A 17,207-nucleotide genomic window follows, 5' to 3' on the forward strand; every position below is an offset into this window, starting at 1 on the left:
TTATAACCTTACTGTGGTATGAAGACCAGTTCTACTGTTATGACCTTACTGTTATAACCTTACTGTGGTATGAAGACCAGCTCTACTGTTATGACCTTACTGTGGTATGAAGACCAGCTCGACTGTTATGACCTTACTGTGGTATGAAGACAAGCTCTACTGTTATAACCTTACTGTGATATGAAGACCAGCTCTACTGTTATGACCTTACTGTGGTATGAAGACCAGCTCTACTGTTATAACCTTACTGTGGTAGGAAGACCAGCTCTACTGTTATAACCTTACTGTGGTATGAAGACCAGTTCTACTGTTATGACCTTACTGTTATAACCTTACTGTGGTATGAAGACCAGCTCTACTGTTATGACCTTACTGTGGTATGAAGTCCAGCTCAACTGTTATGACCTTACTGTTATGACCTTACTGTGGTATGAAGACCAGTTCTACTGTTATGACCTTACTGTTATGACCTTACTGTGGTATGAAGACCAGTTCTACTGTTATAACCTTAATGTGATATGAAGACCAGTTCCACTGTTATGACCTTACTGTGATATGAAGACCAGCTCTACTGTTATAACCTTACTGTGGTATGAAGACCAGCTCTACTGTTATAACCTTACTGTGATATGAAGACCAGTTCTACTGTTATGACCTTACATTGATATGAAGACCAGTTCTACTGTTATGACCTAACTGTGGTATGAAGACCAGCTCTACTGTTATGACCTTACTGTGGTATGAAGTCCAGCTCTACTGTTATGACCTTACTGTTATGACCTTACTGTGGTATGAAGACCAGTTCTACTGTTATGACCTTACTGTGGTATGAAGACCAGCTCTACTGTTATGACCTTACTGTGATATGAAGACCAGTTCTACTGTTATGACCTTACTGTGATATGAAGACCAGGTCTACTGTTATGACCTTACTGTTATAACCTTACTGTGATATGAAGACCAGCTCTACTGTTATGACCTAACTGTGGTATGAAGACCAGCTCTACTGTTATGACCTTACTGTGGTATGAAGACCAGCTCTACTGTTATGACCTTACTGTGGTATGAAGACCAGTTCTACTGTTATGACCTTACTGTGGTATGAAGACCAGCTCTACTGTTATGACCTTACCGTGGTATGAAGACCAGCATGCCGTTGGCTCTGATGGTGTAGATGACTGCGTCGGCCACACAGCGCTCGTCTGTCTCTGGGTCTTTGTCTCTGAAGTAGAGACACTGGAAAAGCTCGGTGGACACCTTCTGGGCATGTTGTGCTGCCTAGGGGGTCAGAGGGTAGAGGTTAGAGTTCAGGGGTCAATGTCAGAAGATAACCCCCTGTGAGGATGGTTTTCTACAGTAAAAGACTCCACACACTGTCCTCTATGCTCCCATGGTATTTATTGAAACAACTTTGACTCTTAGGTCTACATCACCCCCAAGTCTTCCATTTAGAGATGAATGATATCTTCTCTTATCTCATTGGATCTTATTTTGTTTTTTTAATGCTATTGTGGATGTTTAGTATTGCTATGATACTGACCCTGTTCTTGTTGTTGATTTGCTGAGCCACCTCCTCCAGCTCTTTGTTACTGGCTAAGGCCTTGGCTGGCCCCGCCCCCTTCTCCATGGCGATGGCTGCGGTGAGCAGGCGGTGGACGATCATGTCGGCATAGCGACGGATGGGAGAGGTGAAGTGTGTGTATCGGTCCAGAGCCAGACCTGAAGGAAGGGACACAGAGGTAAACAAATCATCTCTGTCCAGATATAACCTGATGCCCTGAGAGTAGATCTGTCCAGATATAACCTGATGACCTGAGAGTAGATCTGTCCAGATATAACCTGGGCCCTGAGAGTAGATCTGTCCAGATATAACCTGATGCCCTGAGAGTAGATCTGTCCAGATATAACCTGGGCCCTGAGAGTAGATCTGTCCAGATATAACCTGGGCCCTGAGAATAGATCTGTCCAGATATAACCTGATGCCCTGAGAGTAGATCTGTCCAGATATAACCTGATGCCCTGAGAGTAGATCTGTCCAGATATAACCTGGGCCCTGAGAGTAGATCTGTCCAGATATAACCTGGGCCCTGAGAGTAGATCTGTCCAGATATAACCTGGGCCCTGAGAGTAGATCTGTCCAGATATAACCTGATGCCCTGAGAGTAGATCTGTCCAGATATAACCTGATGCCCTGAGAGTAGATCTGTCCAGATATAACCTGATGCCCTGAGAGTAGATCTGTCCAGATATAACCTGGGCCCTGAGAGTAGATCTGTCCAGATATAACCTGATGCCCTGAGAGTAGATCTGTCCAGATATAACCTGATGCCCTGAGAGTAGATCTGTCCAGATATAACCTGATGCCCTGAGAGTAGATCTGTCCAGATATAACCTGGGCCCTGAGAGTAGATCTGTCCAGATATAACCTGGGCCCTGAGAGTAGATCTGTCCAGATATAACCTGGGCCCTGAGAGTAGATCTGTCCAGATATAACCTGAGCCCCTTCCCCCTGGGCCCTGAGAGTAGATCTGAAAGAAATGGAGAGGTATTTACAATATGGTGAAAACTTCACCGAGCCAACAGACAAGGTAGAGACACTGCCATATTGCTAGTGATAGCACTGGTCCTGAGGACATTAGTTACCATAGTGATAGCACTGGTCCTGAGGACATTAGTTACCATAGTGATAGCGCTGGTCCTGAGGACATTAGTTACCATAGTGATAGCGCTGGTCCTGAGGACATTAGTTACCATAGTGATAGCGCTGGTCCTGAGGACATTAGTTACCATAGTGATAGCACTGGTCCTGAGGACATTAGTTACCATAGTGATAGCGCTGGTCCTGAGGACATTAGTTACCATAGTGATAGCGCTGGTCCTGAGGACATTAGTTACCATAGTGATAGCGCTGGTCCTGAGGACATTAGTTACCATAGTGATAGCGCTGGTCCTGAGGACATTAGTTACCATAGTGATAGCACTGGTCCTGAGGACATTAGTTACCATAGTGATAGCACTGGTCCTGAGGACATTAGTTACCATAGTGATAGCACTGGTCCTGAGGACATTAGTTACCATAGTGATAGCGCTGGTCCTGAGGACATTAGTTACCATAGTGATAGCGCTGGTCCTGAGGACATTAGTTACCATAGTGATAGCGCTGGTCCTGAGGACATTAGTTACCATAGTGATAGCGCTGGTCCTGAGGACATTAGTTACCATAGTGATAGCACTGGTCCTGAGGACATTAGTTACCATAGTGATAGCACTGGTCCTGAGGACATTAGTTACCATAGTGATAGCACTGGTCCTGAGGACATTAGTTACCATAGTGATAGTACTGGTCCTGAGGACATTAGTTACCATAGTGATAGCGCTGGTCCTGAGGACATTAGTTACCATAGTGATAGCGCTGGTCCTGAGGACATTAGTTACCATAGTGATAGCGCTGGTCCTGAGGACATTAGTTACCATAGTGATAGCACTGGTCCTGAGGACATTAGTTACCATAGTGATAGCGCTGGTCCTGAGGACATTAGTTACCATAGTGATAGCGCTGGTCCTGAGGACATTAGTTACCATAGTGATAGCGCTGGTCCTGAGGACATTAGTTACCATAGTGATAGCGCTGGTCCTGAGGACATTAGTTACCATAGTGATAGCACTGGTCCTGAGGACATTAGTTACCATAGTGATAGCACTGGTCCTGAGGACATTAGTTACCATAGTGATAGCACTGGTCCTGAGGACATTAGTTACCATAGTGATAGTACTGGTCCTGAGGACATTAGTTACCATAGTGATAGTACTGTTCGACAGGGCAGGCTCCGGTAGAGAAGTAGAGGGCATTCGACATGGCCATGGTAGCCATCACCCTCAGCAGCCGGTTCACCAACGGGTCCTGGGGGTCCACGGCCCGGTCCAGGGAGTCAGCCAGGGCCTTGTTTGACCTGGGACAGGGGGTCAAGGTTACGGGTTGAACTTTACTGCTATTTGTCATTTGTTCTAGCCTGTATGTTTGAATTAGTTGTTCTTTTGGTTGACTGGTGTGCAGACATGGGATCAAACGCATTTGTGAAATACTTGGAGTTTGCACTTTTGGGAGTATTCCTTTCGTTCCATTGCACAAGACAAAACGACATAAAAGTGCAAGTCAATAATTTGACATGTTTAATATGATACATGTCTGGACTGTTCCATGTCTGTTCAAAGTAGATAATGATTCCACAGTTAATAGAACGTGTTATTAACACAGCTTATAACCTATACCTGGTGTCTATGTATAGTTAAATGGCAGGTTAGTTAGTGAACCATAGTAACAGTATACCTGGTGTCTATAGTGAAGCCGCGTGCCCGGGCACTGTCCTGTAGCTGGTTGAAGAACTCCTGGCGTGGGGGCGGGTGGTGGCGCAGCAAGGCCTGCTGGGGGAAACTCTCGTGGATCTTCCGGGCCACCCAGTGGTTAGCATAGATCATGCACTCTGCCACCTGGAAACACACCATCTCCATCTTGTTAGCTACGATGTGCATTGGCTAGCTCCTTGATAGGAATGACCGGCAGGATTCGTTGGCTAACATGCTATGGGTTCTTCTACTTCAAATAGTCAATTACAACAGTCAAACATTACAACAGTCAAACATTACAACAGTCAAACATTACAACAGTCAAACATTACAACAACAAACATTACAACAGTCAAACATTACAGCAGTCAAACATTTACAACAGTCAAACATTACAACAACAAACATTTACAACAGTCAAACATTACAACAACAAACATTACAACAGTCAAACATTACAACAGTCAAACATTACAACAGTCAAACATTACAACAGTCAAACATTACAACAACAAACATTACAACAGTCAAACATTACAGCAGTCAAACATTTACAACAGTCAAACATTACAACAACAAACATTTACAACAGTCAAACATTACAACAACAAACATTACAACAACAAACATTACAACAGTCAAACATTACAACAGTCAAACATTACAACAACAAACATTACAACAACAAACATTACAACAGTCAAACATTACAACAGTCAAACATTACAACAACAAACATTACAACAACAAACATTACAACAGTCAAACATTACAACAACAAACATTACAACAGTCAAACATTACAACAGTCAAACATTACAACAACAAACATTACAACAACAAACATTACAACAGTCAAACATTACAACAGTCAAACATTACAACAGTCAAACATTACAACAACAAACATTACAACAGTCAAACATTACAACAGTCAAACATTACAACAACAAACATTACAACAGTCAAACATTACAACAGTCAAACATTACAACAACAAACATTACAACAACAAACATTACAACAACAAACATTACAACAACAAACATTACAACAACAAACATTACAACAGTCAAACATTACAACAGTCAAACATTACAACAGTCAAACATTACAACAACAAACATTACAACAGTCAAACATTACAACAGTCAAACATTACAACAACAAACATTACAACAACAAACATTACAACAACAAACATTACAACAGTCAAACATTACAACAACAAACATTACAACAACAAACATTACAACAGTCAAACATTACAACAACAAACATTACAACAGTCAAACATTACAACAACAAACATTACAACAGTCAAACATTACAACAACAAACATTACAACAACAAACATTACAACAACAAACATTACAACAGTCAAACATTACAACAGTCAAACATTACAACAGTCAAACATTACAACAACAAACATTACAACAGTCAAACATTACAACAGTCAAACATTACAACAGTCAAACATTACAACAGTCAAACATTACAACAACAAACATTACAACAGTCAAACATTACAGCAGTCAAACATTTACAACAGTCAAACATTACAACAACAAACATTACAACAGTCAAACATTACAACAACAAACATTACAACAGTCAAACATTACAACAGTCAAACATTACAACAGTCAAACATTACAACAACAAACATTACAACAACAAACATTACAACAACAAACATTACAACAGTCAAACATTACAACAGTCAAACATTACAACAACAAACATTACAACAACAAACATTACAACAGTCAAACATTACAACAGTCAAACATTACAACAACAAACATTACAACAGTCAAACATTACAACAGTCAAACATTACAACAACAAACATTACAACAGTCAAACATTACAACAGTCAAACATTACAACAGTCAAACATTACAACAACAAACATTACAACAGTCAAACATTACAACAGTCAAACATTACAACAACAAACATTACAACAGTCAAACATTACAACAGTCAAACATTACAACAACAAACATTACAACAACAAACATTACAACAACAAACATTACAACAGTCAAACATTACAACAACAAACATTACAACAGTCAAACATTACAACAGTCAAACATTACAACAGTCAAACATTACAACAGTCAAACATTACAACAACAAACATTACAACAACAAACATTACAACAACAAACATTACAACAGTCAAACATTACAACAACAAACATTACAACAACAAACATTACAACAGTCAAACATTACAACAACAAACATTACAACAGTCAAACATTACAACAACAAACATTACAACAGTCAAACATTACAACAACAAACATTACAACAACAAACATTACAACAACAAACATTACAACAGTCAAACATTACAACAGTCAAACATTACAACAGTCAAACATTACAACAGTCAAACATTACAACAACAAACATTACAACAGTCAAACATTACAACAACAAACATTACAACAACAAACATTACAACAGTCAAACATTACAACAGTCAAACATTACAACAGTCAAACATTACAACAACAAACATTACAACAACAAACATTACAACAGTCAAACGTTACAACAACAAACGTTACAACAACAAACATTACAACAACAAACATTACAACAGTCAAACATTACAACAACAAACATTACAACAGTCAAACATTACAACAGTCAAACATTACAACAACAAACATTACAACAACAAACATTACAACAACAAACATTACAACAGTCAAACATTACAACAACAAACATTACAACAGTCAAACATTACAACAACAAACATTACAACAACAAACATTACAACAGTCAAACATTACAACAGTCAAACATTACAACAGTCAAACATTACAACAACAAACATTACAACAACAAACATTACAACAACAAACATTACAACAGTCAAACATTACAACAGTCAAACATTACAACAGTCAAACATTACAACAGTCAAACATTACAACAACAAACATTACAACAGTCAAACATTACAACAACAAACATTACAACAACAAACATTACAACAGTCAAACATTACAACAGTCAAACATTACAACAGTCAAACATTACAACAACAAACATTACAACAACAAACATTACAACAGTCAAACGTTACAACAACAAACGTTACAACAACAAACATTACAACAACAAACATTACAACAGTCAAACATTACAACAACAAACATTACAACAGTCAAACATTACAACAGTCAAACATTACAACAACAAACATTACAACAACAAACATTACAACAACAAACATTACAACAGTCAAACATTACAACAACAAACATTACAACAGTCAAACATTACAACAACAAACATTACAACAACAAACATTACAACAGTCAAACATTACAACAGTCAAACATTACAACAGTCAAACATTACAACAACAAACATTACAACAACAAACATTACAACAGTCAAACATTACAACAACAAACGTTACAACAACAAACATTACAACAACAAACATTACAACAGTCAAACATTACAACAACAAACATTACAACAGTCAAACATTACAACAGTCAAACATTACAACAACAAACATTACAACAACAAACATTACAACAACAAACATTACAACAACAAACATTACAACAACAAACATTACAACAGTCAAACATTACAACAACAAACATTACAACAACAAACATTACAACAGTCAAACATTACAACAGTCAAACATTACAACAACAAACATTACAACAGTCAAACATTACAACAGTCAAACATTACAACAACAAACATTACAACAGTCAAACATTACAACAACAAACATTACAACAACAAACATTACAACAGTCAAATATTACAACAACAAACATTACAACAACAAACATTACAACAACAAACATTACAACAGTCAAACATTACAACAGTCAAACATTACAACAGTCAAACATTACAACAACAAACATTACAACAACAAACATTACAACAACAAACATTACAACAGTCAAACATTACAAAAACAAACATTACAACAGTCAAACATTACAACAGTCAAACATTACAGCAGTCAAACATTACAACAACAAACATTACAACAGTCAAACATTACAACAACAAACATTACAACAGTCAAACATTACAACAGTCAAACATTACAACAGTCAAACATTACAACAACAAACATTACAACAGTCAAACATTACAACAACAAACATTACAACAACAAACATTACAACAGTCAAACATTACAACAGTCAAACATTACAACAACAAACATTACAACAACAAACATTACAACAGTCAAACATTACAACAACAAACATTACAACAACAAACATTACAACAACAAACATTACAACAACAAACATTACAACAACAAACATTACAACAGTCAAACATTACAACAGTCAAACATTACAACAGTCAAACATTACAACAGTCAAACATTACAACACAACATTACAACAGTCAAACATTACAACAACAAACATTACAACAGTCAAACATTACAACAACAAACATTACAACAACAAACATTACAACAACAAACATTACAACAACAAACATTACAACAGTCAAACATTACAACAGTCAAACATTACAACAGTCAAACATTACAACAGTCAAACATTACAACAGTCAAACATTACAACAACAAACATTACAACAGTCAAACATTACAACAACAAACATTACAACAGTCAAACATTACAACAGTCAAACATTACAACAACATACATTACAACAACAAACATTACAACAACAAACATTACAACAGTCAAACATTACAACAGTCAAACATTACAACAACAAACATTACAACAGTCAAACATTACAACAACATACATTACAACAACAAACATTACAACAACAAACATTACAACAGTCAAACATTACAACAGTCAAACATTACAACAACAAACATTACAACAACAAACATTACAACAGTCAAACATTACAACAACAAACATTACAACAGTCAAACATTACAACAACAAACATTACAACAACAAACATTACAACAACAAACATTACAACAACAAACATTACAACAGTCAAACATTACAACAGTCAAACATTACAACAACAAACATTACAACAACAAACATTACAACAACAAACATTACAACAGTCAAACATTACAACAACAAACATTACAACAGTCAAACATTACAACAACAAACATTACAACAGTCAAACATTACAACAGTCAAACATTACAACAACAAACATTACAACAACAAACATTACAACAGTCAAACATTACAACAGTCAAACATTACAACAGTCAAACATTACAACAGTCAACCATTACAACAACAAACATTACAACAGTCAAACATTACAACAGTCAAACATTACAACAACAAACATTACAACAGTCAAACATTACAACAGTCAAACATTACAGCAGTCAAACATTACAACAGTCAAACATTACAACAGTCAAACATTACAACAACAAACATTACAACAGTCAAACATTACAACAGTCAAACATTACAACAGTCAAACATTACAACAACAAACATTACAACAACAAACATTACAACAACAAACATTACAACAGTCAAACATTACAACAGTCAAACATTACAACAACAAACATTACAACAGTCAAACATTACAACAGTCAAACATTACAACAGCCAAACATTACAACAACAAACATTACAACAGTCAAACATTACAACAACAAACATTACAACAACAAACATTACAACAGTCAAACATTACAACAACAAACATTACAACAGTCAAACATTACAACAGTCAAACATTACAACAGTCAAACATTACAACAGTCAAACATTACAACAACAAACATTACAACAACAAACATTACAACAGTCAAACATTACAACAACAAACATTACAACAGTCAAACATTACAACAGTCAAACATTACAACAGTCAAACATTACAACAACAAACATTACAACAGTCAAACATTACAACAACAAACATTACAACAACAAACATTACAACAGTCAAACATTACAACAACAAACATTACAACAACAAACATTACAACAACAAACATTACAACAACAAACATTACAACAACAAACATTACAACAACAAACATTACAACAGTCAAACATTACAACAACAAACATTACAACAACAAACATTACAACAACAAACATTACAACAACAAACATTACAACAGTCAAACATTACAACAACAAACATTACAACAGTCAAACATTACAACAACAAACATTACAACAACAAACATTACAACAACAAACATTACAACAGTCAAACATTACAACAACAAACATTACAACAACAAACATTACAACAACAAACATTACAACAGTCAAACATTACAACAACAAACATTACAACAACAAACATTACAACAACAAACATTACAACAACAAACATTACAACAACAAACATTACAACAGTCAAACATTACAACAGTCAAACATTACAACAACAAACATTACAACAGTCAAACATTACAACAGTCAAACATTACAACAGTCAAACATTACAACAACAAACATTACAACAACAAACATTACAACAACAAACATTACAACAACAAACATTACAACAGTCAAACATTACAACAGTCAAACATTACAACAGTCAAACATTACAACAACAAACATTAAAACAGTCAAACATTACAACAACAAACATTACAACAACAAACATTACAACAGTCAAACATTACAACAACAAACATTACAACAGTCAAACATTACAACAGTCAAACATTACAACAGTCAAACATTACAACAACAAACATTACAACAGTCAAACATTACAACAACAAACATTACAACAGTCAAACATTACAACAACAAACATTACAACAGTCAAACATTACAACAGTCAAACATTACAACAACAAACATTACAACAGTCAAACATTACAACAGTCAAACATTACAACAACAAACATTACAACAACAAACATTACAACAACAAACATTACAACAGTCAAACATTACAACAACAAACATTACAACAACAAACATTACAACAACAAACATTACAACAACAAACATTACAACAGTCAAACATTACAACAACAAACATTACAACAGTCAAACATTACAACAGTCAAACATTACAACAGTCAAACATTACAACAACAAACATTACAACAACAAACATTACAACAGTCAAACATTACAACAACAAACATTACAACAACAAACATTACAACAGTCAAACATTACAACAACAAACATTACAACAGTCAAACATTACAACAGTCAAACATTACAACAACAAACATTACAACAGTCAAACACTACAACAACAAACATTACAACAGTCAAACATTACAACAGTCAAACATTACAACAACAAACATTACAACAGTCAAACATTACAACAACAAACATTACAACAGTCAAACATTACAACAACAAACATTACAACAACAAACATTACAACAGTCAAACATTACAACAGTCAAATATTACAACAACAAACATTACAACAGTCAAACATTACAACAACAAACATTACAACAACAAACATTACAACAACAAACATTACAACAGTCAAACATTACAACAACAAACATTACAACAACAAACATTACAACAGTCAAACATTACAACAACAAACATTACAACAGTCAAACATTACAACAACAAACATTACAACAACAAACATTACAACAACAAACATTACAACAACAAACATTACAACAGTCAAACATTACAACAACAAACATTACAACAACAAACATTACAACAGTCAAACATTACAACAACAAACATTACAACAGTCAAACATTACAACAACAAACATTACAACAGTCAAACATTACAACAACAAACATTACAACAACAAACATTACAACAACAAACATTACAACAGTCAAACATTACAACAGTCAAACATTACAACAGTCAAACATTACAACAACAAACATTACAACAACAAACATTACAACAGTCAAACATTACAACAACAAACATTACAACAGTCAAACATTACAACAACAAACATTACAACAACAAACATTACAACAGTCAAACATTACAACAACAAACATTACAACAACAAACATTACAACAACAAACATTACAACAGTCAAACATTACAACAACAAACATTACAACAGTCAAACATTACAACAGTCAAACATTACAACAGTCAAACATTACAACAACAAACATTACAACAACAAACATTACAACAACAAACATTACAACAGTCAAACATTACAACAACAAACATTACAACAGTCAAACATTACAACAACAAACATTACAACAGTCAAACATTACAACAGTCAAACATTACAACAACAAACATTACAACAACAAACATTACAACAGTCAAACATTACAACAACAAACATTACAACAACAAACATTACAACAACAAACATTACAACAGTCAAACATTACAACAACAAACATTACAACAGTCAAACATTACAACAACAAACATTACAACAGTCAAACATTACAACAGTCAAACATTACAACAACAAACATTACAACAACAAACATTACAACAGTCAAACATTACAACAACAAACATTACAACAACAAACATTACAACAGTCAAACATTACAACAACAAACATTACAACAACAAACATTACAACAACAAACATTACAACAGTCAAACATTACAACAGTCAAACATTACAACAGTCAAACATTACAACAACAAACATTACAACAACAAACATTACAACAGTCAAACATTACAACAACAAACATTACAACAGTCAAACATTACAACAGTCAAACATTACAGCAGTCAAACATTACAACAACAAACATTACAACAGTCAAACATTACAACAGTCAAACATTACAACAGTCAAACATTACAACAGTCAAACATTACAACAACAAACATTACAACAGTCAAACATTACAACAACAAACATTACAACAACAAACATTACAACAGTCAAACATTACAACAACAAACATTACAACAACAAACATTACAACAGTCAAACATTACAACAACAAACATTACAACAACAAACATTACAACAACAAACATTACAACAACAAACATTACAACAACAAACATTACAACAGTCAAACATTACAACAGTCAAACATTACAACAGTCAAACATTACAACAGTCAAACATTACAACAAACATTACAACAGTCAAACATTACAACAACAAACATTACAACAGTCAAACATTACAACAACAAACATTACAACAACAAACATTACAACAACAAACATTACAACAACAAACATTACAACAACAAACATTACAACAGTCAAACATTACAACAGTCAAACATTACAACAGTCAAACATTACAACAGTCAAACATTACACACAAACATTACAACAGTCAAACATTACAACAACAAACATTACAACAGTCAAACATTACAACAACAAACATTACAACAGTCAAACATTACAACAGTCAAACATTACAACAACATACATTACAACAACAAACATTACAACAACAAACATTACAACAGTCAAACATTACAACAGTCAAACATTACAACAACAAACATTACAACAGTCAAACATTACAACAACATACATTACAACAACAAACATTACAACAGTCAAACATTACAACAGTCAAACATTACAACAACAAACATTACAACAACAAACATTACAACAGTCAAACATTACAACAACAAACATTACAACAGTCAAACATTACAACAACAAACATTACAACAACAAACATTACAACAACAAACATTACAACAACAAACATTACAACAGTCAAACATTACAACAGTCAAACATTACAACAACAAACATTACAACAACAAACATTACAACAACAAACATTACAACAGTCAAACATTACAACAACAAACATTACAACAGTCAAACATTACAACAACAAACATTACAACAGTCAAACATTACAACAGTCAAACATTACAACAACAAACATTACAACAACAAACATTACAACAGTCAAACATTACAACAGTCAAACATTACAACAGTCAAACATTACAACAGTCAACCATTACAACAACAAACATTACAACAGTCAACATTACAACAGTCAAACATTACAACAGTCAAACATTACAACAACAAACATTACAACAGTCAAACATTACAACAGTCAAACATTACAACAGTCAAACATTACAGCAGTCAAACATTACAACAGTCAAACATTACAACAGTCAAACATTACAACAACAAACATTACAACAGTCAAACATTACAACAGTCAAACATTACAACAGTCAAACATTACAACAGTCAAACATTACAACAACAAACATTACAACAGTCAAACATTACAACAACAAACATTACAACAGTCAAACATTACAACAGTCAAACATTACAACAACAAACATTACAACAGTCAAACATTACAACAGTCAAACATTACAACAGCCAAACATTACAACAACAAACATTACAACAGTCAAACATTACAACAACAAACATTACAACAGTCAAACATTACAACAACAAACATTACAACAGTCAAACATTACAACAGTCAAACATTACAACAGTCAAACATTACAACAGTCAAACATTACAACAACAAACATTACAACAACAAACATTACAACAGTCAAACATTACAACAACAAACATTACAACAACAAACATTACAACAGTCAAACATTACAACAACAAACATTACAACAACAAACATTACAACAACAAACATTACAACAACAAACATTACAACAACAAACATTACAACAGTCAAACATTACAACAACAAACATTACAACAACAAACATTACAACAGTCAAACATTACAACAACAAACATTACAACAGTCAAACATTACAACAACAAACATTACAACAACAAACATTACAACAACAAACATTACAACAACAAACATTACAACAGTCAAACATTACAACAACAAACATTACAACAACAAACATTACAACAGTCAAACATTACAACAACAAACATTACAACAACAAACATTACAACAACAAACATTACAACAACAAACATTACAACAGTCAAACATTACAACAGTCAAACATTACAACAACAAACATTACAACAGTCAAACAATACAACAGTCAAACATTACAACAGTCAAACATTACAACAGTCAAACATTACAACAACAAACATTACAACAGTCAAACATTACAACAGTCAAACATTACAACAACAAACATTACAACAGTCAAACATTACAACAACAAACATTACAACAACAAACATTACAACAGTCAAACATTACAACAGTCAAACATTACAACAGTCAAACATTACAACAACAAACATTAAAACAGTCAAACATTACAACAACAAACATTACAACAACAAACATTACAACAGTCAAACATTACAACAGTCAAACATTACAACAACAAACATTACAACAGTCAAACATTACAACAACAAACATTACAACAGTCAAACATTACAACAACAAACGTTACAACAACAAACATTACAACAACAAACATTACAACAGTCAAACATTACAACAACAAACATTACAACAGTCAAACATTACAACAGTCAAACATTACAACAACAAACATTACAACAGTCAAACATTACAACAACAAACATTACAACAGTCAAACATTACAACAACAAACATTACAACAGTCAAACATTACAACAGTCAAACATTACAACAACAAACATTACAACAGTCAAACATTACAACAGTCAAACATTACAACAACAAACATTACAACAACAAACATTACAACAGTCAAACATTACAACAACAAACATTACAACAGTCAAACATTACAACAACAAACATTACAACAACAAACATTACAACAACAAACATTACAACAACAAACATTACAACAGTCAAACATTACAACAGTCAAACATTACAACAACAAACACAACAACAAACATTACAACAACAAACATTACAACAGTCAAACATTACAACAACAAACATTACAACAGTCAAACATTACAACAACAAACATTACAACAGTCAAACATTACAACAGTCAAACATTACAACAACAAACATTACAACAACAAACATTACAACAGTCAAACATTACAACAGTCAAACATTACAACAGTCAAACATTACAACAGTCAACCATTACAACAACAAACATTACAACAGTCAACATTACAACAGTCAAACATTACAACAGTCAAACATTACAACAACAAACATTACAACAGTCAAACATTACAACAGTCAAACATTACAACAGTCAAACATTACAGCAGTCAAACATTACAACAGTCAAACATTACAACAGTCAAACATTACAACAACAAACATTACAACAGTCAAACATTACAACAGTCAAACATTACAACAGTCAAACATTACAACAGTCAAACATTACAACAACAAACATTACAACAGTCAAACATTACAACAACAAACATTACAACAGTTAAACATTACAACAGTCAAACATTACAACAACAAACATTACAACAGTCAAACATTACAACAGTCAAACATTACAACAGCCAAACATTACAACAACAAACATTACAACAGTCAAACATTACAACAACAAACATTACAACAGTCAAACATTACAACAACAAACATTACAACAGTCAAACATTACAACAGTCAAACATTACAACAGTCAAACATTACAACAGTCAAACATTACAACAACAAACATTACAACAACAAACATTACAACAGTCAAACATTACAACAACAAACATTACAACAACAAACATTACAACAGTCAAACATTACAACAACAAACATTACAACAACAAACATTACAACAACAAACATTACAACAACAAACATTACAACAACAAACATTACAACAGTCAAACATTACAACAACAAACATTACAACAACAAACATTACAACAGTCAAACATTACAACAACAAACATTACAACAGTCAAACATTACAACAACAAACATTACAACAACAAACATTACAACAACAAACATTACAACAACAAACATTAC

At 33.5% G+C, this 17,207-nt stretch overlaps 1 protein-coding gene across 6 annotated transcripts in view; it reads right to left on the bottom strand.

The window, feature by feature from the left end:
* The window catches only part of LOC106593442 (DIS3-like exonuclease 1), a 100,306-nt gene that overhangs the window by 40,286 nt on the left and 42,813 nt on the right, over positions 1-17,207 (bottom strand). For all 6 annotated transcript variants that reach the window (XM_082969790.1, XM_082969791.1, XM_082969792.1 and 3 more), the window contains 4 exons: positions 4,328-4,488; positions 3,796-3,950; positions 1,541-1,719; positions 1,133-1,278 (listed from right to left, as the gene is read on the bottom strand). In XM_082969790.1, the coding sequence (XP_082825916.1) occupies positions 1,133-1,278; positions 1,541-1,719; positions 3,796-3,950; positions 4,328-4,488 (641 nt within the window). The remainder of the gene's footprint in view (positions 1-1,132; positions 1,279-1,540; positions 1,720-3,795; positions 3,951-4,327; positions 4,489-17,207) is intronic.

Source organism: Salmo salar, chromosome 26 (assembly GCF_965601325.2).
Source record: "Salmo salar chromosome 26, fSalSal1, whole genome shotgun sequence".
Taxonomy (NCBI): Eukaryota; Metazoa; Chordata; class Actinopteri; order Salmoniformes; family Salmonidae; genus Salmo; species Salmo salar.